We start from the raw sequence: 24166 nt of genomic DNA on the forward strand, positions 1-24166 counted from the left end.
CTAGAATGACTTGATTTATAGAAGGCACCTTAAGATAGCGCTGACAATTCACTTGTCCCAGTGCAGGCGGGTTGAGTCATGACTTGTAAAGTCTGAGATACACCCAATGGCCGGCGCACTGGGTCATATAGGCTTGGCAATACCAGGTGTGATTTAGCGGCGTTGGGCGGGCCCTCTTGCACTCGCCGAGTCACTGCCAACGTTCTAGCTTTTAAAATCCTCTTTCCTTGAGGACTTCAAGAGTCTACTAAACGGTAAGCATCTCATGATGGGTAACCTAAGCCATTTCCCCTTTTATCAGAAAAGGAAACCGTCTAGCACAGCGAAAATCTCTGTAGGAATTGGAACCGGGGTGGTATTCTGGTGCGAGAGCCTTCACATGGCATTTTCTTCGATGCCCTACGTTTCTCCTCCTGTTAGTAACTACCACACATCCAACTGCTTATTCCTTAACCCTCCCGAATTTTCACCCTCCCGACACCAGCTGTGTGAGAAGAGTTTGTGTTTACTGAGAAGGGCCTGGCTCTCAGGGTAGTTGCTTTTGGGGGCGGGGGTGGGGGTGGGGGGGCGGAGGGCGATCTGGCTCTATCCGCCGGGTACACAACTATCTTCAATCTCTGGTAAGCGGAAACATTTTTAAGCAGTACGAAAATAACCAATCGTGCTTCAGGTTCTCTCTCTTGCTAAAGTATCTGTGGAAGGCTGGGAGTTGTACTGGTGAAACACTCCTTTCACAACCGCAGAACGCGCGGCTCCCATCCCAGCTTCGGCTCCGCTGGGCTGCCTCAGGCCGCAGACTCCCTACCCCCCCTGCCACCTCCGTGCGTCTCATTGGCCAGGCCCTGAACCCGCCTCGGCTCCTGACTGGAGGCTGCTCCTGTCTGTCTGCGAGGTGGGGACATTTCCGCATTGAAGGGGCTGCTCCAAATGGAGGGGGATGGGAGGTGTTTAGGAGAAAGTGGGGGCTTTGGCTGTCGGAATCCCGCAGCTAGGTGGACGGAGAGGGTCAGCAGCTGGGCTGTGACAACTAGCGAGGGGCTCGAGGTGTGCATTTGTGAGGGGAGAGAGGGAGAGAGAAGGGTGCCTCAGAGGTGACATTCTCTCAGCCTGCAAGTCTTCTTCCAGGGGCGCCACAAACGCCCCCAGTTTCCCAGCTGCTAAAGGAAGAGGAGGAAGGTGGGTCTCGGTGGCGGTTTGGGGAGAGGCCGGGGCGGGCTTCCCACCACTCTATGGGCGAGTGTGTTGCCCTTTCTGAGGCTTGTAGAGCCCGTCTACTCAACCTGCACTTTGGCCCCGGAGGCCGAATTTGGGGTTCGGCCAAGAGAAACTAGAATGTGTGAGGGTTGGGGCTGACTCCTGTCCCTCGGATTCGGGGCGGCACACGGGTTCTCCCCTCGCGGGTGGCCCCCTAGTGTCCGCTGCGGGGGAGGGGCTCTGTAGCTTTCGGCCCCTCCCGGGAAAAAGCCGCGGCCGCTCGCAGCTGGGAGGCTGGCGTCTGGAGGCCCCGGCCCGCCTCCAGACTGCACGCCGAATTCTTAGCGCCTCCAAGTCCCGGGATGTTTCTGAGCGGTTAGAAAGGACTGCATCGCCCCCCTTGGCAGGCCTCCCCCTCCTCCCGATCCCTGCTGGGCGGGGACCGCTGTTGGCCTGAGTTTCCCCGGGAACCGTCCTGAGGCCGGAAGGCAGCAAGGGGAGGGGATGTAGGGGTGCGGCCCGCCTGTGCCTGCGGCTGTCCAGCCCCCGAGGGCGTGGGGACCCGGGGCGGGGGGGGTGGGGGGGTGGGGAGCGGTGAAGCCGCTCTAGATCCGCCTCTTTCATTGATGAAATTTAAGTTCGTGTGATTTTACCTTTTCCGGGAGCCTCCAGCTGGCCCTCATTTGTGTCAGGGGTGCAGTGTAGGCTGGAGTTCCAAGCAGACTCAGTCGCACCAAGTTTCTGTCTTTTGAAAGTGGGGAAGGGGGTTAAGTTTTGTGTGTTTTTTTTTTGGAGGCAGTTTTAGTTTTTTGAGTAAATACTCTAAGTGGCCAAACATAGGAAGAGAAGAAAGAATTCGTCATTTGTTAAAGCAGAAGTGGAAGAAAGACCTCTACAGCGTTGACTCCTCTAGACATTTAAATATATTTGTAAGCCAGAGTATTTTAATAAATCCCTAAAATGTCGAGATTTGTACAAGGTAAGACACGCTTCTTATCTCCCGGGTTGCTCTAGCAGTACCGAACTTGGGGACCGGCAGTGGAGAGGTTGGTGGGTGGTTTGGAAGTGGAAATGTTCATTTGAGATAGTATTTGCGAAACCCTTTTCTATAAATTGACATTTGAGCTGTCTTGAGCTGCTGGGTTGGCGTTTCAGATAACGTATCATTTATACCCTTGTACTCTGCTGCATTTAGTTCCGCCTCCCTGAAATCAGGTTAGTAGCACCCTGGCTTCCCGGGATAGTGGCTGTGAATGATGATAAAACAGGATTTTGGCTGCCGATTGATCCCTGTTCTCTTTTCGTGGTCGAAGTCGAGGTAACTCTGGGTGCGGACGGGAAGGGGAACTGAGAGGGTTGAGGAAAGGCAGGTGGGTTTAGCCAGGACGGTTGGGGAAGCTTTAGTGTTCTCAGCTTCTCCGTTTGTGTGTACGTGGTCTGAGTCTCAGATTCATTTATTGCGAAACAGGGAGTAGCTCGTAGAAGTTGGAGGTCATTTCAGCAGAAGAAATGACTTTGCTGCATTGCTGTTTGTTTGTTTGTTTGTTTTTTCCCTCCTTTGAAATCTGTAAAGATTATTACGGTTTCTTGGAAATTAGCAAATTGCTCTCTAATTCTACGTGTGAGTTTGGAAAAGGTTTAAAGAATGCATCTCAACTGAATTAAGCAGTAATGTTATGTGTGTGTATGTGTGTGTGTACACTTTGAAATTGGTGCTACCTTAAACCTCTGACATCAGTGTGTAGCATGGGACTTGTCTTCTCTGTATGCAAGGAAACCCTTTTTTTGAGGACCCAAGAGTGTGAAAGCTTCAGCCATCTTGCTGAAAACACAGCTAGTAAAGTTCACAACCACTTAATGTGGCTCTGAATAAATGCAGATGTACTTTTAAAAAATTGTGTCAATAATGGCCATCATTTGGCCCTGGGAATAAAAATGTCATAGTAGGTTTTATATCACTTTATTAACTCTTGAGTTTTATATAATAAGAGACTTTGACTGCCTGCATTATTTTGAAAACAGATGGGATTCTTATCTGCCTTTAGCACTAAGCTCAGAAATGTCACTTTTCATTAAACTTCTAAATTCATATTATGTTTTATATGTGATGAAAGATGCTTCTTTATGTTCAGACTGAATAAATGTCTTAGTCAAGAACAGAAAGTAGAGGTAACTGTCAGAAGTTTGCTTGTTTTTTTAATGATAACATTTAATTACCAGAAAGCCAGTATTGAAATAATGTGCTAGAGAAAAGTGGATAAGTCATTTCTTTTTAAGGATTGAGAATATTATTAAACTCCAGATGTTCCTTGTTGTTATGGTTTAGAGCAGCTTACAGAAGGGGTGCTGCACGTTGACTGGTGTCAAGTCTTTTGCCGTTAATGGCTAACTAACTGCTTTCAGGAGATATTAAGTGGCAATACCTGGGTATGTTGTTATTCCTTTCTCTTGTCATCCACTTTTTCTTTTTTAATAAACTTTTTTATCTTAGGATACCTTTAGATTTGTAAAAAAAAGTCTCACATACATCAAAACTAAGAAATTATCACCAGTAACGTTACTGAACCACAGACAGACTTTCCATGATTCAATCCAACACTGCATTTACTTGCCATCCAATTTTGCTCTAAATGGTAGTTTTCATTTTTAAATTTGACAATTTTGCACAAAAAGATGACACACCTCTCCCCTCTGAAAAAATTTTTTAACATGATTTTGCTCCTGTTTATCATTGTTTAAATTTGTACTTCAAGTACAAGTAAATTCTCTGTGTATTAACTCTGTTGCTGTGATAAGTGATAAACTTTATTGGCACATAAATCCATTGTCTCCACATAGTTTTTTAAGTAAAAGGGTTGGGATTTTTGTTTTTGAATTTTTTGGTAGTAGATGAAATTGATCTTTGCTGTTGTACTTATTGATATTTCTGTGCATTGATACTTAGCTTGTACCACTTCATAAGGAAAGGAATGGACAAATATTAGGCCCCAAAGGGAGGCCTGCAATTCATGGGGTCACAAAGAGTCGGACACAACTGAGTGACTGAACTGAACTGAAGCTGTTTTTGTATGTTTTCTCATTTAAGCTTCACAAGAACCCTGAGAGGTAGTATATTTACAGGTGATGAAATTTAAGTATCTTAAATTCGTATATAAATGTGTTTTAACACTTGTCCATTCTAGTACCTTTTGTTGCCTCCTAAGCTAAAAACTTATCAGGAACAATGGCTCCTTTCTCCAGCTAGACTGTTAGTTCCCTGTGGGCAAAGATAATATTATATCCCTGGGGGAAATACAGTGTCTTGAAGTGGTGAATGCTCTGAAAGAACCTGTCACAGATGACAGATGAGAAACACAGCACTTTTCTTGTACTTTTTTAGTAGTTTAGCCCACATTTGGTTGTAGTTTATTAATAACACCTCTAACATAGTTGCTGAGAAAGGTAAAAGGGATGGACCTAGGTTTGAATCCTGTTACTGATAGGTGATCATAGACACATAACTTTTCTGAAATTTCATTTCTATTAATACTTATATAAACATTGGGTATTAACAGTTATGCAGTAGGGTTTTTGAGAAGCTGAAATGAGACGAATTATGTGAGTGCAGTTTGATGGGCAGTAAACTTTCCTTTCCTTTCTTAAAATGATGATGGCTTTTTGGATAGCATTGCCACCATAAATATAACCACATGCCACCAACAGAAGCAGAACAAGTCACCTATGACAGTTCTTTATTTTCCTATTCCAGTTTTGGTGTTCAGGCCTCCAGCAACTTGATACATATATTTTTAAAGTATGGAGTTGGAGGGGAAAGCTTGAACAATGATGTGAATACATAATTGGTGACAGTTTTTGTTTCAGTCCAGTCAACAACAAAATTTTGAGCTCTTCTAATATGCTAAATTTGGATTTCTCTTGTATCCCTTATGATGGGCACAGATCTGGGTATTATACCTGTGTGTTGTGTGCATGTATATTTAAATGTCCTGAAATCTGGTTTCTACACTTGGCTTGAATCTCTTGTCTCAAATCTAGGCTCTGTACATTATTAGAATGCTAAGTATCTCCATTCTTAAGCACTTTCACTGTAAGTTATTAGGTAGAAATGTTTAACTAATAAAAATATTTAACATCAGTAGGTAGGAGAATTCTCAGTATATGTAATACTCAGCCAGAAGAAGATTTAACTTACTTTGGGCATCTCTCAAGTCTGTGTTCCTCAGGCACTTAAGATTCCTTCTCATAGGAGGATTGTTTATTGGATCTCTGGCTTAATTCCCTAATTGGTGTATTCTGCCCTCATGTCACCTTCTGTCTGCCTGTAAAATTTCATCTCCATTTGCTAGGTTTCTCCATCCCAGGGGTTGTTGCAGGGTCCTCAATTATTCTAAATAAATGTGACTACTATTTGATTGAGTACTAAATATAAGTGTATCTACTACTTGTCATAGTTGGAGGTGACACCTCTTCCTGTGACCTGCTGGTTCATCAGCAGCTAGGACTTTTGCCAGGTGTGTCAATGGGTGTATTTGGAGTTTGGCTTCCCAAAGGGTCTGAGAGCTACGGGGCAATCTCCATACATGATTTGAAACTTATAAATGCTGCTGGGCCTATTGTCACCTAGCCAACTAAGGCTGTGTTATTTACTTATGCTGTAATTTAGAGGAACTTTGAAACATCTCTTTCTTTCTTTTTTTTTTTTTTTTAATTAAAAAAAATTTTTTTTTGTCTGCTCTGCATGCAGGTCATAGTTCGCCAAGCATGGGTCAAACCCATGCTCCTGAAATGGAAGCGCAGAGCGTTAACTATTGGGCTACCAGGAAAGTCCCTAGAGGAACTTAAAAGAAAAAAAAAAAAAATCTATCTGAATTATATAAAAATGTCCCTTAATATTCTTAAGTTGAAGTCCTTCCTTCTATTTCAGGAAAAGCCATTTGAGTGCCTCTGTGTCACTTAAAAAATATTTGAGGCCTGTCAACTTTTCCATTTGTTGGAATTCTCTTTTCGTGTCTTTAATTTGGTGATTCTTGTTTGGTCAATGGCAGCTAGCCAGGGAAGATTAGTTGAACTAATTATAACAGGAGGGGTCTCAGATGAACATCAGGGTGAGAAGCATTCTGGGGCTTGGTTGTAGAGGTCAGGCCTAAGCCTGGTTCTTCTCAAATCCTGAGACCAAATTTAGCCTGTAGCTGACTATTTAGATGACTAGGATGTTTTCAGCCCAGGGAGATTGTGGCATGGATTTGAGGCAAGGCTAGAGGTGGCAAAGCAATGATTAAGGCACACTTCTCATTTTTTAAAGATGTAGCTTAGCATTCATTATGTTGCTTAAGAAAGAGAAGGATTTAGTTAAATTCATAGACACAGTTATACATGAAAAATTAAAAGAAATTCAAAGAACTGTACTGATGAACACTCTTTGTTTTCTAATGTGGATCTTGGTCAGATCATCTTTGTTCCAGTAAAATGGGTGATTTTGATAACTGGGTCTTTCTTCCAGTAAAATGGATGATTTTCATTTGTGAGAGTCTACCAGGTGGCTCAGTGGTAAAGGATCTACCTGCCAATTCAGGAGACACAAGTTTGATTCATGGGTCAGGAAGATCCCCTGGAGGGGGAAATGGCGACCCACTCTAGTATTCCTGCCTTGAAGATTCCACGGACCGAGCCTGGAGGGCTACAGTCCATAGGGTGGCAAGAGTCAGACACAACTGAGCTGAGCACTCATAAAGAAAAGAAATTGAACATTAGAGAAATAAGAAATATTAACTGGTATACTTCTTGGAAGTGCCATTTTAATATTCTGAAGGTAAATTGAAAAATAACTTTAAAAGGAAATTACAATGTTAATTTTGTAATATTGAGGCTTCCCTGGTAGCTCAGTTGGTAAAGAAACTGCCTGCAATGTAGGATACCCTGGTTTGATTTCCTAGGGCTGGAAGATCCCCTGGAGAAGGGATAGGCTTCCCACTCCAGTATTCTTGGGCTTCCCTGGTGGCCCAGTTATAAACTATTAATTTTGTAATATTATGTCACATTTTTCTTGTAATATACTAATAGTTCACATTCACAGTTCATACTCACTTCCCATTCTCTCTGTATTTATTTTTCTTCATAGAAAATTCCAGTAACTTGTGAATTGTAATGACTTTGCTTAAAAGATACTTATTTGTTTGAGGAACATTAGTTGGGCTTGTAATAAAAATATTCTGAGTCAAAGAATAATATACTGTAATTTTCCAGCTTCCACCAAGTTGAATTTGGTACTTTTTGTGGAAGTGCAGGTATTAGGAGTTCCATCGGATCTCTCCATTTCTGAAAAGTTAGTATAAACAAGTATTTGAAAGTTTAACTCTGGATTACCTGTAAATATGAATAATTAAGAGTTGACTGTATTAACCTTGTGTAACAGGATTCATCCTCATATCCAGAATTTATGCTAGTGGGGAAAATCCCAGTGATATTAGAATAAAATTGTTAGAGAGATCCTCTGAAAATCTGGGATTTAATGAATGTGGAAATGTAATTCACTTTCCACCCTTTTGATTGCTTGGGATCTCTGTAGAAGCTTAGCTTTCTAAACTGTGTCCTTTTGTCACAGCCTACAGTTTCATTTTCTGAACTATCATGTTTTGAACTTGGTGTAATGGTATTTGGAATTTTGGACGTCTTGGTCTTGGGTAATTTGATGGCTTATCCCAGGCACAGTGACTATTAATTGAAACCATATGTCTTAGATCTCTAAAATTCTACCACCAGCCATGCATCTTTCTATTAATAGCTTACTAAATTCTTTGCAAGTTGGGTTGCTAAACTATTGAAAGAAAATTAAACTTTATGTGTTTTTCAGTTGGGTTTATGTGTGAAAAAGGGGATAATGCTCTGTTTGAAATCTGTTTCCCAGTTCTCATGACTGGTGATGCAGGCATCTCCTTTACTTTGTTGAGCAGTAATTGTCTAGGACTCAAATTCTGCCTCTGCCAATAGTCCCATTGTTTTTCTCAGTCACTGCCAAATGAAATTGACTGTGCCCCCAAAACCATTTTGACAATTAAGGATGGTTTTTGAGAGCCACGGAGAAATTGACTGTTGTCATCTTAGTTACTTATATAAACAACAAAATGTTTTGTTTTCCAAACCTTGCTAGATGCTTGTTAGTTTTTCTGTATAAATCAACAGAGTTCCATGTTTCTCTGTGATTTTTTAACTTGTATCTTAAAAAAAAAAAAACCGCTATTCGTTATATTCATGTACATATTCATTATGCTCAGTCTGTTTAATTGTTAGTCTTCAAATTGTAAAAAATGCTATTCTAGGGGACACTCTGTTTAACAATGGTTCTACTTGCTCTTTGGCCACAAAGGTAATTGAAGTTTGTGTTTCTCTCTGGTTGTTGCCCTGGCAAAGGCTGATGTGATTTTCATTTATGTTACAACCCTACCTAGGATTTTAAAACTTCCAAAGAGTGCAGGAAAACAGAGTAACACAATTCTGCATTGTGGGTTCATTTGCGGGTTCATTTATGCTAATGGTAAAATGCTTAGTCCTGGTAATAAAATATTTATAGAGTACATAAAAGCGTTCTTCGATTTTTCATTGCCCAGAAAATAAACAATATAGAAGGAAAAGTGAAGACCACAAGAGAATGTTTATTCTGATGTGTAGTTTTTCATTTTTCACCTTATGCAGTAACCTCACTTAATAGAGATATTTGAATTTTTGTCAGTTTTCCTTCAGATTTGGTAGCATACAACCTGGAGGTGGCAAGCCACGTAAATAAATGCACTGTAACAGAGAAAGGGGAGAACTTCCTCCAGGAAGGAGAAGCAGGGCACCAGGCAGCAGGGTTGGGATTCCTGCTTGTCACTGTCACTGTGTCCTTTGGCAAATCAGCATCTCTAGGGCCCTGTTTCATTTTCAGTGGAATTAGACTCATCCAGTTATTTCAAATCCTAAAAGGTGATGCTGTGAAAGTGTTGCACTCAATATGCCAGCAAATTTGGAAAACTCTGCAGTGGCCACAGGACTGGAAAAGATCAGTTTTCATTCCAATCCCAAAGAAAGGCAATGCCAAAGAATGCTCAAACTAGTGTACAATTGCACTCATCCCACACACTAGTAATGGTCAAAATTCTCCAAGCCAGGCTTCAGCAATATGTAACAGTGAACTTCCAGATGTTCAAGCTGGTTTTAGAAAAGGCAGGGGAACCAGAGATCAAATAGGCAGCATCTGCTGGATCATCAAAAAAGCAAGAGAGTTCCAGAAAAACATCTATTTCTGCTTTATTGACTATGCCAAAGCCTTTGACTGTGTGGATCACAATCAACTGTGGAAAATTCTGAAAGAGATGGGAATACCAGACCACCTGACCTGCCTCTTGAGAAATCTGCATGCAGGTCAGGAAACAACAGTTAGAACTGGACATGAAACAACAGATTGGTTCCAAATAGGAAAAGGAGTACGTCAAGGCTATATATTTTCACCCTGCTTATTTAACGTCTATGCAGAGTACATCATGAGAAACGCTGGGCTGGGAGAAGCACAAGCTGGAATCAAGATTGCTGGGAGAAATATGAATAACCTCAGATATGCAGATAACACCACCCTTATAGCAGAAAGTGAAGAGGAACTAAAGAGCCTCTTGATGAAAGTGAAAGAGGAGAGTGAAAAAGTTGGCTTAAAGCTCAACATTCAGAAAACGAAGATCATGGCATCTGATCCTGTCACTTCATGGCAAATAGATGTGAAAACAGTGACAGACTTTATTTTGGGGGGCTCCAGAATCACTCAAATGGTGATTGCAGCCATGAAATTAAAAGACGCTTACTCCCTGGAAGGAAAGTTATGACGAACCTGGACAGAATATTAGAAAGCAGACAAACATTACTTTGTCAACAAAGGTCCAACTAGTTAAGGCTATGGTTTTTCCAGTAGTCATGTATGGATGTGAAAGTTGAACTATAAAGAAGGCTGGGTGCTGAAGAATTGATGCTTTTGAACTGTGGTGTTGGAGAAGACTCTTGAGAGTCCCTTGGACTGCAAGGAAATCCAACCAGTCCATCCTAAAGATCAGTCCTGAGTGTTCATTGGAAGGACTGATATTGAAGGTGAAACTCCAATACTTTGGCAACCTGATGTAAAGAGCTGACTCATTTGAAAAGACCCCAATGCTGGGAAAGATTGAGGGCAGGAGGAGAAGGGGACGACAGAGGATGAGATGGTTGGATGACATCACTGACTAAATGGATATGAATTTGGGTAAACTCCGGAGCTGGTGATGGACAGGGAGACCTGTAGGTGTGCTATATAGCTTATGGGGTCGCAAAGAGTTGGGCACGACTGAGCAACTGAACTGAACTGACTTTAAAGCCTTTCCAAGTTTAAGTTTTTTATATAAATGTACATATATCAAATTATAGGGCAAGCCTATTAAATCATTTTTTAGTCCTTTATGTTGGTTTTATACTGTATCCCTTTACTGTCCTCTCAACAAATGGGTATGATAGGCCCCTACTATCCATGAAACTTGATGCCAAGTGATGTTATTTAACTAGTTGGCACATCTCTCCTGAATGTTCTGTTTTCCAGAAATGATACTTTCTGGGTTTTTCTTTTGAGTTTTAATTGCTGTATGTTTGGTTTTTGTTTTTGTTTTTAGTTTTAGGAGCTACCATCTTGTATGAGAGCAAGGTTAAGCATAATTATTAATGAGAAATCTGGTTTATGTATAAATTCTAACAGTTAAAAAAAAATTAAGCATGCAATGCATGATTAACAAAAATCTTGATAATCAAGTATCTCTGCATATCTGGTGCTAGAACAGTTCTGAAAAGCCTGGTTGGTACCTTTTAATTTTTGCTAAAACTCATTTATAGCATTCATATGGCTTTTACCTGTGCAAGTGTTAGGATATACATGGATGACTCATTTAAAAGTCTTTGCAAATGTAAATAATCATAGTTTATAATATAAAATAATCAACACTAATAGGTTAAAATATAAAATACAATACTTTTAATACTAAAAAATCACATAAAATTGTATAAAATCAACTAATTGATTTTTCTTCCTGGTTGAATGACACAGACTTTATTTTTCTGTATTTTTCCTGAATCAAGCTAAATTAAAATATATACATTACCCATTTTTGTTTAATCTTCAAAGTTTGTGAAAACATTACAGTGACATTTATACACAATAATAAAGAATTGAAAAAACTTTAACGATCATTTTGTCTAGGCCTACAAGCTTGAAATTTCTTTGACCACATCCCTGAAACTGCCTGATAAATCAGCCTCTACTTGAGAAACCTTAGGGACTTCAAGTACTCAAGACACTGTCCCTACTTTTCTTAGCCCTTCTTCTCCATGGCTGGAAATCATGGCTGTTGACACTGTCTCTTTGACCTTACCAGGTACTACCTCCACTGGACTGGACCCTAACATCTTTATACCCAGAGATAGTTGTATCATAATAGACTCTTACTCATTGATTTAATAAACATTACTTGAGAATCTGCTATGTTTCTAACTCTGTTTTAAGAATACATTGGGATTACAGAGGTGAACAAAATACATATGATATATTCTTGGATATTACTGGGTAAGATATACATTGAATGAATCTAGAAAATATGATATCATAAAGGGGAGGTTCAAGGATCTACCACCTTGAAAACATGATGGGCAACTGTGCTTAGTTTAGAAAGATTTCTAGGAAGAGGTTACATTTAAACTAAACACTGACAAATGATATATTATTGGCTATTCAAACCACTTCAGTGCTACAGACAGGCATCTCATCAAAGAATTAGTTTTGGGGGGTTTTGATATGTGTCTGATACAGTACAGATTAAAACCTCCACATAGCAGAGTTAGGGTAAAAAGGGGGACCTCTTTGAATGTTCAGAAGCTACTTACTACCTAGAACTCTAGGAGTGCCACCCCCGACAATAGCAGATGCTAACAGGTCACACAGAGTTTAGGCTTTGGGGGGCTGAGAGATCAGAGAGGTTTCCCAGTTGTTGGGATGATTCTTATGATTTTGGAATTCACAACTGGGCCTTTAGTTTCTATTTTTTCCTGCTCATTTCTGCCCACCCTTCTCTAAAAGCATTGAATGACACTTGAGATATGTGTTTTGGAACAGTCTTACAATAGTTAGGATGGTTTTAATTTTATACAGCAGAAAAATACTGACTCAGTTGGCTTAAAAAAAAAATGAGAGACTTGAAGTGGGATGTTCCAGAGTTGTTTAATTCAGTACAAAAACAGCATCAGTCTTTTCTTTCTTCTGTCCTTTTAAGTATGTTTGCCTCCTTCTTGGGTCAGCTTTCTTCAGAGTCACTAAATATCAGAAGAAACCCAAGGTGAGGGGTAGACACATACTCATTTTTCTCAGGTTTCTGTTCTTTCCGTGAGGAATGCCTTTATCCAAAGTCCTTTGGCAAACTCTTTGAGGCTCACTGGCCAGAATCATTTTATGTTTCACATTTAAACCAATCCTTGGGAAGGCTTTCAACCAGTCTGGGCCTAGTGCCATCTTTGAAGGCCTTGAAACAGAGAACAGATTACCAGAATAGCACTGGGGTAGGAAGACCATTGACGTGCATGGCTGCTACAAACATGTTTAGATAACTGGAGTATAATCTATATCAGAGCTACTCAAGGCAATAGTAGCAACATTCAGTTATTAGAAATGCAAATTCTCCTCACACTAGACCCAGAATCAGAATCTCTGGGAACTTGCCCAAAAATCTATGTTTTAACAAGCCCTCCAGGTGATCTGTATGCATATTAAGGTTTTAGAAGTCCTATTGAAACAGGAACTTGGAACCTTTAGGCTTTCTTCTTGAGCACTTTCATTAGCTTTGGCTACTCCAAAAAAGTACTTCAGCTTGGCTTTTTAAGATGTGCCTGGCTCGGGAATTTGTATTTCTTTTCAAGTGAAGATCCCACCAAATGGAGAAGAGAAGTGATATAATTAGAGTTGCAGTTTTAGGGGAACAAATCCGTTCTGCCTGGTATCACCAGATTAGAGTGACAGATGGGTTGACTAGTTAGAAAACTATTGTCATCATGACCAGGAGAGTGAAATTAAGGTCACAGCAATAGGAATTAAAAGCAGTAAATGGAATGGTAGTGATTCAGTTAAGTTTGGTATTGGATTTGGATGTAATGTGAAGAAAAAGGAAGGACGAGCCAACTGGCTGAGGTTTCTAGGTCACCTACCAGTGATTAGCAGAATGTCAATGCCGTGGAGGCCAGGGCAGGGAGATGAATTTAGTTCAGATGATGAGTTTGGTTTCCATGTTGAGTTTGAGGTACCCAACTGGGTGTCCAGGTGGAAAAGGTCTAGAAGGTGGTAGGGAATGTTAACCTGGAGCTTAGGAAAAAAGATCAGGATGAGGGGCATGTATTTGGGAGTTATCAGTAAGGAGATCAATAAGGGAATGAATGAAGGGGAAAATAGTCTGGGAACAGAATCTTTAGAAACCCAGAGAGTAGGAGAGGAAAGGAAGAGCCAGTTATGGAAATTGAGACATAGTTATAATAAGAGAGAGGAGATGATGTAGGATAATACTGGGTAGCTGAATCCATAGAAGAAGAGTTTTTTTAGGAGGAATATTCACAAACAGCTGAGTTTAAAGGACTGCAGTAAGAGCCCAGGAGAGGCTGGTTAGCTTTAATAGGTCATAAATCTAGTCAGCATATATCCTCAGCTTTGTGCGTGCGTGCTAAGTCTCTTCAGTTGTGTCCAACTCTGTATGACCCCCATGGACTGTAGCCCGCCAGGGTCCTCTATCCATGGGATTTTCCAGGCAAGAATACTGGAGTGGGTTGCCATGCCCTCCTCCAGGGGATCTTCCCAACCCAGAGATCAAACCCGTGTCTCTTGTGTCTAAACGGTATTGGCAGGTGGGTTCTTTAATACTAGTGCCACGTAGGAAGCCCATCCTCAGCTTTGTTCATGCTTATTTCTGGCTGCCACTGCATTCTTAGAGTTTCATGCTTATTTGGATCGCAGGTCATTTCCTGGTTTAAGTGAGCCCGCCGGTTGTATGACTTTGGGTATCTCTCCTTATGCATTTTCAAGGAAGGTTAGGACTAATTGGATATGAGTGATAGGAGGTGGCCTGGGAAGGAGGGTTCCTCACTTTCCTTGCTCTTGGTGTTCTCTCCGGCCTGCTCCCTGTGAAGCTAGCTTTCTGCTTTGAAATGTGAAGTTGTTTTGTCTGTGTCTGTATCAGAATATCAGGGGAAGGGTATTATGTATACTTCTTAGTTGCTGAAATGGATAAAATGAAATAACAGAATTAAGAAACAAATACAATCATTTGTATGATTGAATATCTCACTTCTCAGTTCTTTTGCTTTCCTCCTCCCCTTTTCCTCCCTTTCCTGCTTTTTTGGCGCCACTTGGATAGGGAAAAGTCCATGATGTTCAAATCTTAGTACTCACGAACAGAAAAGTTAGGAAGTTGACTGCCTGTTCTATCCTCAGTTGGCTAAACTGTCATTAAGTCAACTAAGACAATACTTGTAAACCCAGTTTGATATGAGCTTCCTGTAATAAGACAACATTCTGATAGAAATGCTTTTGAAGGAGAATGTTACTTAGGGATTTTGTGCCAAAGATTAGAGAGAGCCAGACTAGTTGGAAGAAATGAGCAGGATATTTCTACCTCACTGTGGTGGAATTGGGCTCAGAATAAACTGGCTTTGTTTCCAGCATTAGTCTGCTCTGTGACCTTGGGTAGGTCATTTAACTTTTCAACCTCAGTTTCCTCATTTGTAAAATGTTGAGGATAGATTAAATGCTCTCTCTCATCTCTAAAAATGTCTTGATTTTATGAGTGAGGTAATGAAGTGTTTTGTCCCTAAAATGCTCTCTATCTGAAGTGGAGGGGGATCAATTCTCTATTGTTAGGAAGTGAGGAGGGACAAAACATCTTAGGTTCTAGTTTGTATTAGTCAGTGGACTCTTTAATTGGCCTTCCATTAAAAACACAGCTGCCATTGCCAGAAGTGTAACTTGAGAATGCTAGGTCTATAAAAGCTTCTAAATTGTATGCTTCTTTCACTACCAGAAACTCCAAATCTTTCTTAAAGAATTCAGAAATGGATAAAGGAGGTCACTGCAAAGGGAAATGGGTTCTAGTGCTGTGCTTCTTAGTCTGTGCCAGGTGCTTAATAATAGACATTCTTCTTGATTAAACACACTTCCTTATTCTTCAAAATTCTTTATTCATTGAAAGCCCTTTCTTAAATGACTTAAAATCAGAACTTTGTAGTAGCACCTCACACAGGAGAAAGGGAAGGAAACAGCAGTGGAAAGAGGTGGAAGAGGTAATGGGCTTGTTGGTTCTATTGTAAAAGCTGTTCAGATTTGTAGAGGGGTAGAAGAAATGCAGGTTGTTCTTTATTTGCTTTTGGTTTCATGTCGAATGAACAGGAGGAATAAGGTTTGGAATATTTGTCACAACTCAAGTTTGAGTCTTGTGTTTGGGTTTCTTCGAATCTGTTCTTGAAGGTTGGACCTACTGCAGCTGGCAAAGATCACATGTAGTATTTTTTTTTAAGTATTTATTTATTTAGTATTAATTAAATGTGAGGCTTTCGGTCTTTCTTTGCTAGGCTTGGAAGGGAGGATAGTAACATGGGTTCTGTGCATTTTTAGCCTTCAATCACATATATTGATAGGCTATTGTTTGGCAAGATGAGTCTAAAGTTTGGTGTGGTGTTTTGTCTTTTTTTTTTTTCCTGTTTTCTGGGCTTTTCTCATGTCTCAAACAGCTCAGACTTTGTAATTAAATTTTATCTCATTTTTGGCATTTGCCCAAAATATAAAGTAAGTTAAATGTTTCCATCATTATTTGGAGGCATGTGACTATGCAGGCTGGCTTTCAGGATCTAACTTCAACAAAGCAGTCTTGTAGATGTTTCTGAGTCTAACAAAATACTTTTTAAATTGTTTTATAGTAACTTCTTGATCTGTTTTAATCAGTTTGTGACATAGAATCAAATGATATATATGTTCTTTAGAGGTTTTATATTTAGTAGAATTTTATTCCAAGTCACTTTTTATTTAATATGGGAGTTAGTGGGGGTACTTAACCTATGACAAACTCTAAATTACAGCTAAGTTAGCCAGAGGATAACATGTGTGGTTGATGTCACATTAACTCTAGTTTAAAATGCTCTATAGGGGTTTTTAGTTACCTGTCACAGTAATAGTGGTGCTGAACCCCGAAGTGCATTGGGCTTTAATCTCTTGAATACTGTGGACCCATTAGAAGACTGTTTTTTGATTGTTACAAATTGTAATGCCTGAAAACATTCTTAAGATGATTGTCGTAGGGAAAAAAAAAAGGTTCTCCAGAGACAGAACAGGAAAAATTCTTTTTAACAGAAAATAATTGTGGTAGAAATGTCTGGTTCTTTAGAAATGCTGCACTTTTTGTATTTTCCATCATTGGTTCAGTTTGAACGAATGTGTATAGTTCAGAGGTCTTTTTGTATGCATTTTAAAATTGGTAAATTACTTCATCTTTCAAGCTTTAATTCATTTTTAATTTTAATTTTACTTTGCACAACATGTAGATGGTTACCTGTTCTCTGCATTTGTAAATATAGACAGTATCAATTTGTTAATTCTGTAAGTAATTTTTATAATTATGTGACTCTATCCTATCCTTAAAACACTTAAACTCTTTATGTGCAAAAAAAGTTGTACCAGTGTGCTCATTCATTATCATTTTTTATAGATTATAATCAAATTACAAATTGCTAGTTGAAACATATCTTTGTTTATGGAACATAACCATGTGTGTTTCTTATGATGTTTCTTAGCTCACATGTAAGTTATTTATGAACCACAGTTTGAGTCATTTTGGTAGTTTTACTGGAGTCAATAAACTTAGCCTTTAGAAAGAGTACAGTTAGAATATACTATTATAGGATTAGATTGTGTGCTTTCACCAAATTCTTTTTTTTTTTTTTTAAGATTTTAACGTGGTGGAAATTGTGTATAAACTTTTTTTGGAAGAGCTATGATAAATATCTCATTTATTAATATTTTTCAGTATTTGGGTGAGGCTGTCTGCATTAAATCACCTCAGAAGTTAAATATTTACTAATTGTTAACAGTAATTTAATTTCTGCTCTGAAAACTATCTTTAAAATATTGATTATCTTGCCTTTAATTTTGTCTATGTGTTTCCTTCTGCCCAGATAACAAATTAAGGAATTTATGGCATGTGGGAGTGTTTTTAGCTATTATTAATATACGATTTTTCTAAATTAACCAACATTTGTAGAACTGACAAGCTATCAGTGAAATGTAGCTTCAAAACACATTTGTAACATTGAGTTAGGTATTGACGATGGGGGACGTGAACAATCATCTCTTCCTTATTTTATAAGAAGTAGACAGAATTTCTGTCTAGATGATGAAGTATATTAAACAGCCTGTGTTAGTATCTTTCTCCCAAGGTACTTGGATCTGGGTTGTTTCCTTTTTCTGTTTTTCTATTTTTGTTTGTTTTCACCTAACAGACATTTCTGTCACCTTTAGTGAGATCCATCTGTTACAGAGGTGCCCGGCTATGCCAAAAGTCCTGATAGTCTTGTTCGACACAGATAAGCATAGAAATTTAATTAGGAGCTAGAAACAGGGAGGCGGCCCTGTGCCCTTCATTTAAAATGAAAATTTTTATGCCAGGCAAGTGGAGGCACTATGGAATTGCCAGTATCTTTCAAGAGTTCTTCTTTAGGGAAGAATATAAACTGAAGTGACCCCACTTCTAAAATGGAAAGGAATCCTTAAATTTTTCATCTGGCCTGGAGGAAGGAGTCTTTTGTTTCAGTTGCCAAACCCTTCAGCCCTCTTATGAGGCAGCAGATCCCTAAGGACATATTAGCATATTGAAAAGCAGAGACATTACTTTGCCAACAAAGGTCCGTCTAGTCAAGGCTATGGTTTTTCCACTGGTTATGTATGGATGTGAGAGTTGGACTGTGAAGAAAGCTGAGTGGTGTTGGAGAAGACTCTTGAGAGTCCCTTAGACTACAAGGAGATCCAACCAGTCCATTCTGAAGGAGGTCAGCCCTGGGATTTCTTTGGAGGGAATGATGCTGAAGCTGAAACTCCAGTACTTTGGCCACCTCATGCGAAGAGTTGACTCATTGGAAAAGACTCTGATGCTGGGAGGGATTGGAGGCAGAAGAAGGGGACGACAGAGGATGAGATGGCTGGATGGCATCACTGACTCAATGGATGTGAGTCTGAGTGAACTCCGGGAGTTGGTGATGGACAGGGAGGCCTGGCGTGCTGTGATTCATGGGGTCTCAAAGAGTCGGACACGACTGAGCGACTGAACTGAATAGAATGTTACCAGTGGAACATTTCATGCAAAGATGGGCTCAATAAAGAACAGAAATGGTATGGACCTAACAGAAGCAGAAGATATTAAGAAGAGGTGGCAAGAATACACAGAAAAGTGAGAGTGAAAAGTGAAGTCGCTCAGTTGTGTCCGACTCTTTGCAATCCAGTGGACTGTAGCCTACCAGGCTCCTCTGTCCATGGGATTCTCCAGGCAAGAATACTGGAGTGGGTTGCCATTTCCTTCTCCAGGGCATCTTCCCGACCCAGGGATTGAACCCAGGTCTCCCGCATTGGAGGCAGACACTTTAACCTTGGAGTCACCAATACACAGAAGAACTGTACAAAAAAGATCTTCATGACCCAGATAATCATGATGGTGTGATCACTCACCTAGAGCCAGACATCCTGGAATGCAAAGTCAAGTGGGCCTTAGGAATCATCACTATGAACAAAGCTAGTGGAGGTGATGGAATTCCAGTTGAGCCCTTTCAAATCCTAAAAGATGATTCTGTGAAAGTGCTGCACTCAATCTGCCAGCCAATTTGGAAAACTCAGCAGTGGCCACAGGACTGGAAAAGATCAGTTTTCATTCCAATCCCAAAGAAAGACAATGCCAAAGAATCCTCAAATTAGCGCAGAATTGCACTCATCTCACATGCTAGTAAGTAATGCTCAAAATTCTCCAAGCCAGGCTTCAGCAGTACGTGAACCGTGAACTTCCAGATATTCTAGCTGGATTTAGAAAAGACAGAGGAACCAGAGATCAAATAGCCAACATCTGCTGGGTCATCGAAAAAGCGAGAGAGTTCTAGGAAAGCATCTATTTCTGCTTTATTGACTATTCCAAAGCCTTTGACTGTGTGGATCACAATAAACTGTGGAAAATTCTGAAAGAGTTTGGACTACCAGACCACCTGACCTGCCTCTTGAGAAACGTGTATGCAGATCAGGAAGCAACAGTTAAAATTGGACATGGCACAACAGACTGGTTCCAAATTGGGAAAGGAGTACGTCAAAGCTGTATATTATCACCATGCTTATTTAACTTCTATGCTGAATACATCATGAGAAATGCTGGGCTGAATGAAGCACAAGCTGGAATCAAGATTGCTGGGAAAAATATCAATAACTTCACATATGCAGATAACACCACCCTTATGGCAGAAAGTGAAGAAGAATTAAAGAGCCTCTTGATGAGAGTGAAAAAGTTGGCTTTAAGCTCAACATTCAGAAAACGAAGATCATGGCATCCGGTCCGATCACTTCATGGCAAATAGATGAGACAGTGGAAGCAGTGTCAGACTTTATTTTTTGGGGCTCCAAAATCACTGCAGATGGTGACTGCAGACTTGAGATTAAAAGATGCTTATTCCTTGGAAGGAAATTTATTACCAACCTAGACAGCATATTAAAAAGCAGAGACATTACTTTGCCAGCAAAGGTCTGTCTAGTCAAGGCTATGGTTTTTCCAGTGGCCGTGTGTGGATGTGAAAGTTGGACTGTGAAGAAAGCTGAGTGCCAAAGTATTGATGCTTTTGACGTGTGGTGTTGGAGAAGACTCTTGAGAGTCCCTTGGACTGCAAGGAGATCCAACCAGTCCATCCTAAAGGAGATCAGTCCTGAGTGTTCATTGGAAGGACTGATGTTGAAGCTGAAACTCCAATACTTTGGCCACTTGATGTGAAGAACTGACTCATTTGAGAAGACCCTGATGCTGGGAAAGATTGAAGGTGGAAGAAGAAGGGGATGACAGAGGATGAGATGGTTGTATGGCATCACCAATTCAATGGACATGAGTTTGCGTGAACTCCGGGAATTGGTGATGGACAGGGAGGCCTGGTGTGCTGAAGTCCATGGGGTCAGAAAGAGTTGGACAAGACTGAGTGACTGAACTGAACTGAATGTTATTCTGAATGTTCTCATTTGTCTCCAGCTTTGATAGCTAGGACAGAAACATTAATAGAGATGGAACAATTTAATATATGCTCAAATGAAGATCAATCCTTTTACTTCCGCCTGCATCATCCTTTATTATTTTAGATACATTCAGAAAGCATATAGATATACCGGACAGTCAAATTTGAGCCAGTATGATTATCAAGTCATAAGTAGTTGGCAATGCTAAAATCCTCCTTGAGGTTGATAGGACCAGAGGATTGAGCCCTTTTCATTTAACTGACACACCAGAAATAAATTGGTTGTGGTTTCCCAGCTGTTTGAATGCCTGTCAGTTCTCAGTTTGTGGTTTCTACATTTTTGTTTTAGATCTCAGCAAGGCAATGTCTCAGGATGGTGCTTCTCAGTTCCAAGAAGTCATTCGACAAGAACTAGAATTATCTGTGAAGAAGGAACTAGAAAAGATACTCACCACAGCACCATCACATGAATTTGAAGTAAGGACCCTACTCTATGGTTTTGCTTTCATCCATCTACATGCTGAGTTGCTATTGCTACCACTGATCATCTAGCCTGAAATAATTACAAAATGTAATGGTATATTTTAAAAATTAAGATTGCTTAATAATTAAGGATTTTCAGTATTTGCTCAGTATAAAACCATTATCTTTTTAATATTGTAAATTCTGATAAGTTTCTAAAGTTAAAAGAATCAAAACAAAGTTACAATTTATTTTTCTGTGTTTTGATATCATTGGGAGGAAAAAATGGATATAAGTGTCCAGTTAAAATTGTGAGAAGTTAATTTATCAACCTTATATCCTGGATGCCTTTTCCAAAGAGCCTGTTCTAACAGAATTGGGCTACTCTGACAGCTATGATAGAGGTTTCCCAGAAAAGCAAGTGTTTACTTTTCTACTTATAAATCAACAGATTATCATTTTCATTTTCAAATTTAAATTTGTACTTAGTGTTTTGAGGTTAGCTGTGTTTTGTTCTTTTCTTCTTCTTTTGGTGAAGATTAATTTGCACCTAAAGGAAGTAGAGAACTATATTGGTGAGTAAATGTAGAGAACCAGTTGGAATTCCAGTAGACCAAATGGTATTCAGATTACATGATACTGGTGGGAGATGGGGATTTTGCTTGTATTCCTTTAAGTGTGTTTCCTATTGGCTTTCTTCCTCTTTAGTTTTAAATTGGAGTGTAAAGAAGTCTCTGCTGTACTCCATGTTTTAAAGCTGTAAGAATTTCTCTGAAAGGTATTTTAAATGTACAATATATCTGTTTTTATTAAATACTAAGCATTCTGTTAACAATGACTTCTGTTCTCACAGCACACTAAAAAAGACCTTGACGGATTTCGGAAGCTATTTCACAGATTTTTGCAAGAAAAGGGACCTTCTGTGGATTGGGGGAAAATCCAGAGACCTCCGGAAGATTCGGTAAGTTTTAGATAAAATGTAGGAAAATGTAAGGTAATTTAGAACACTGTTGTCACTTTTGGGGGTGGGGTACTATAGGGTACCTGTAGGAACCATCACTTCAGACTCTGAAACTACAGATAGCCTTCTGCCACTTCCTTTGTTAGATTCATCCATCCTGTCCTGCAGAGCACTTATGAAAGTCTAATTTCCCTATAACACTACCTCATAACTGAACATGATTTAGTATGAGGCAGTTCTTTTGTTCAGACACACAATAAGAGCTTCATTATATTCTCTTCCTTCTTTCTCCAACCCATCTAATTTCTCATTGTCCTTAGGGTCATGTACAGACATGAAGTCAGCTACTCAGAGCTCTTCCCATGCTTTCAACCCATATTTCTAACTGTATATCCCTTACCTGCTTTTCTTGAACCAGCCCAACATTCCCTTCACACACATAGGATTTTCCCTGCTTCTAGTCTTTTGTGTATGTTGTTTCCTTGGAACATTATAGGCTCTTCGCCTGTTAGTCCTACTCATTCTTTGAGGTCCAATCTAAATGCCTCCACTTCTGTCTTCAGCCCCCTTGAATAAAGCTGCTCTGAAGAGATGCAGTACAATAGTCTCAGAGGTTCTAATCCCAGCTCTACTGCTTTTGAGCTTTATATAAAATGAGAATAATACCAAGTGCTTTCTGTACTTTATAGGATTTATGAGACTCTGTTCAGAAACATCTGGAAATATGTTAAACTGTGAAACATTTTGCTGAGTTTGTGGTTATTTCTATCATACTGTGTTACTTAGTTGGCCTAATCAGTGGTTTGTATGCATGTGTTGTCTTCCTACTAGTCTTTGAGGCCAGGAGACCATGTATCCTGAGGTGAATGATTGATCTAAACAAAGAGATTTTTTTCAGGGACAGATTAGGTTAACACATTGACTTTTCTTTCCTTTCCAGCAATTTTGATCACTGCTGCTTATGGCAATTTTCACTAAAGGTAGACAAGACTTGATGGAGTGGAATAATTGTATGTAGATAGTTTATCTGTTATGTAATAAGAGATAATCTAATATTGGTTTAAAAACAGGTTTGTTTTGAGCAGGAGTTTGGTAAACTACTGTCTGAAGGCTATACCACTGCTTGTGTTGGTAAAGTTTTATTGGAATATAACTGCATGTGTTCATTTGTATAGTGTGTCCCAGCTGGCACAGTGGTAAAGAATCTGCCAATGCAGGAGACTCAGGTTTGATTCCTGGATCAAGAAGACCCCCAGGAGAAGGAAATGGCAACCCACTTTAGTATTCTTGCCTGGAAAATTCCATGGGTAGAGGAGCCTGGAGGGCTACAGTTCATGGGGTTGCAAAAGAGTCTGACACAACTAAGCATGCACACATTCTCTTGTATACCATATCTGGTGGATTAAGCTAATGGAGTCCTTCATATTTTTTCAAATGAGAAAATCTTAAATATAGTTTACTGGTAAAGAGTACCTCTTTAATGTCTTTCAGTTATTAAACTTTTAAAAATTATGAATTACATGCTAATGGTAAAAAAAAAAACAAAAAAAAACGCTGCCTAAGAGTTCACCTTGAGGAGTCTCATTTTTGATGTTAAAGTTAAAATTTCTCTTGTCTGTAGTGCTTGTCAATTACAGCATGCTTTTTTTTAGGGTCTTATATTTTAGTTCTTGATTTCCTTTACTCTAGTAATGTATTGTGATTTATTTCTTTGTTTTTAAGTGGTAGAAGTAGTCATATTTTCTCTTGAAAAAATTCAAGCAATCTTCTGGATAGGTTATATAATTTTAAAAAGGATCTAGTTGTAAATTCAGTCAGATTAGAAAAAAGAATGTTTGGGAGCAGGCCTAAAATTACAATAAAAATTTTAGACATTATGTATTTTTCCACTTTAAATACTTAATATTTTTGCTTGGAATTTATTCTTTGTTGATATAGCCTCACTTTTTTGATTAATGACATACCGAGGATAAAGGTGTGATTTTATTCTAAATTCTTGCTGACTTGGAATTTTTTCTTCTCGTTAGACAAACTTAACCTTTTTATGATAGAGCCCAAGACCCCAAAATTTGTTGCTTTCACTATATTTTATGATTCAAGATTCTGCTTTACCAATAGAGAAATCTGCCTTTGTGTATTTTGAGAGATTATGATATATAGTAGGATTTCTTGGAGTGGGGATTGGAGGATGGGGAAGGAAGCAGGTATAGGAGTCAGAACCACCTAGGGCCTTTTCCAGTTCAGCAC

General features: G+C 39.4%; 1 protein-coding gene across 4 annotated transcripts in view; it reads left to right on the forward strand.

Annotated features, from left to right (window-relative positions):
• The first annotated feature begins 233 nt into the window (after nt 1-233).
• Nucleotides 234-24166, forward strand: part of UGP2 (UDP-glucose pyrophosphorylase 2) — a 57548-nt gene continuing 33615 nt past the window's right edge. Inside the window, exons 1-3 of one of the 4 annotated variants that reach the window (XM_052648566.1) lie at nt 234-254; nt 20846-20973; nt 21812-21919. In XM_052648566.1, coding sequence (XP_052504526.1) covers nt 20860-20973; nt 21812-21919 — 222 coding nt within the window. In that variant the 5' untranslated portion in view covers nt 234-254; nt 20846-20859. Of the gene's footprint in view, nt 255-964; nt 1177-1810; nt 2174-2437; nt 2513-20845; nt 20974-21811; nt 21920-24166 lie in introns of those variants that run through there. The other 3 variants (XM_052648564.1, XM_052648563.1, XM_052648565.1) reach the window with 3 other exon arrangements.

Source organism: Budorcas taxicolor, chromosome 11 (assembly GCF_023091745.1).
Source record: "Budorcas taxicolor isolate Tak-1 chromosome 11, Takin1.1, whole genome shotgun sequence".
Taxonomy (NCBI): Eukaryota; Metazoa; Chordata; class Mammalia; order Artiodactyla; family Bovidae; genus Budorcas; species Budorcas taxicolor.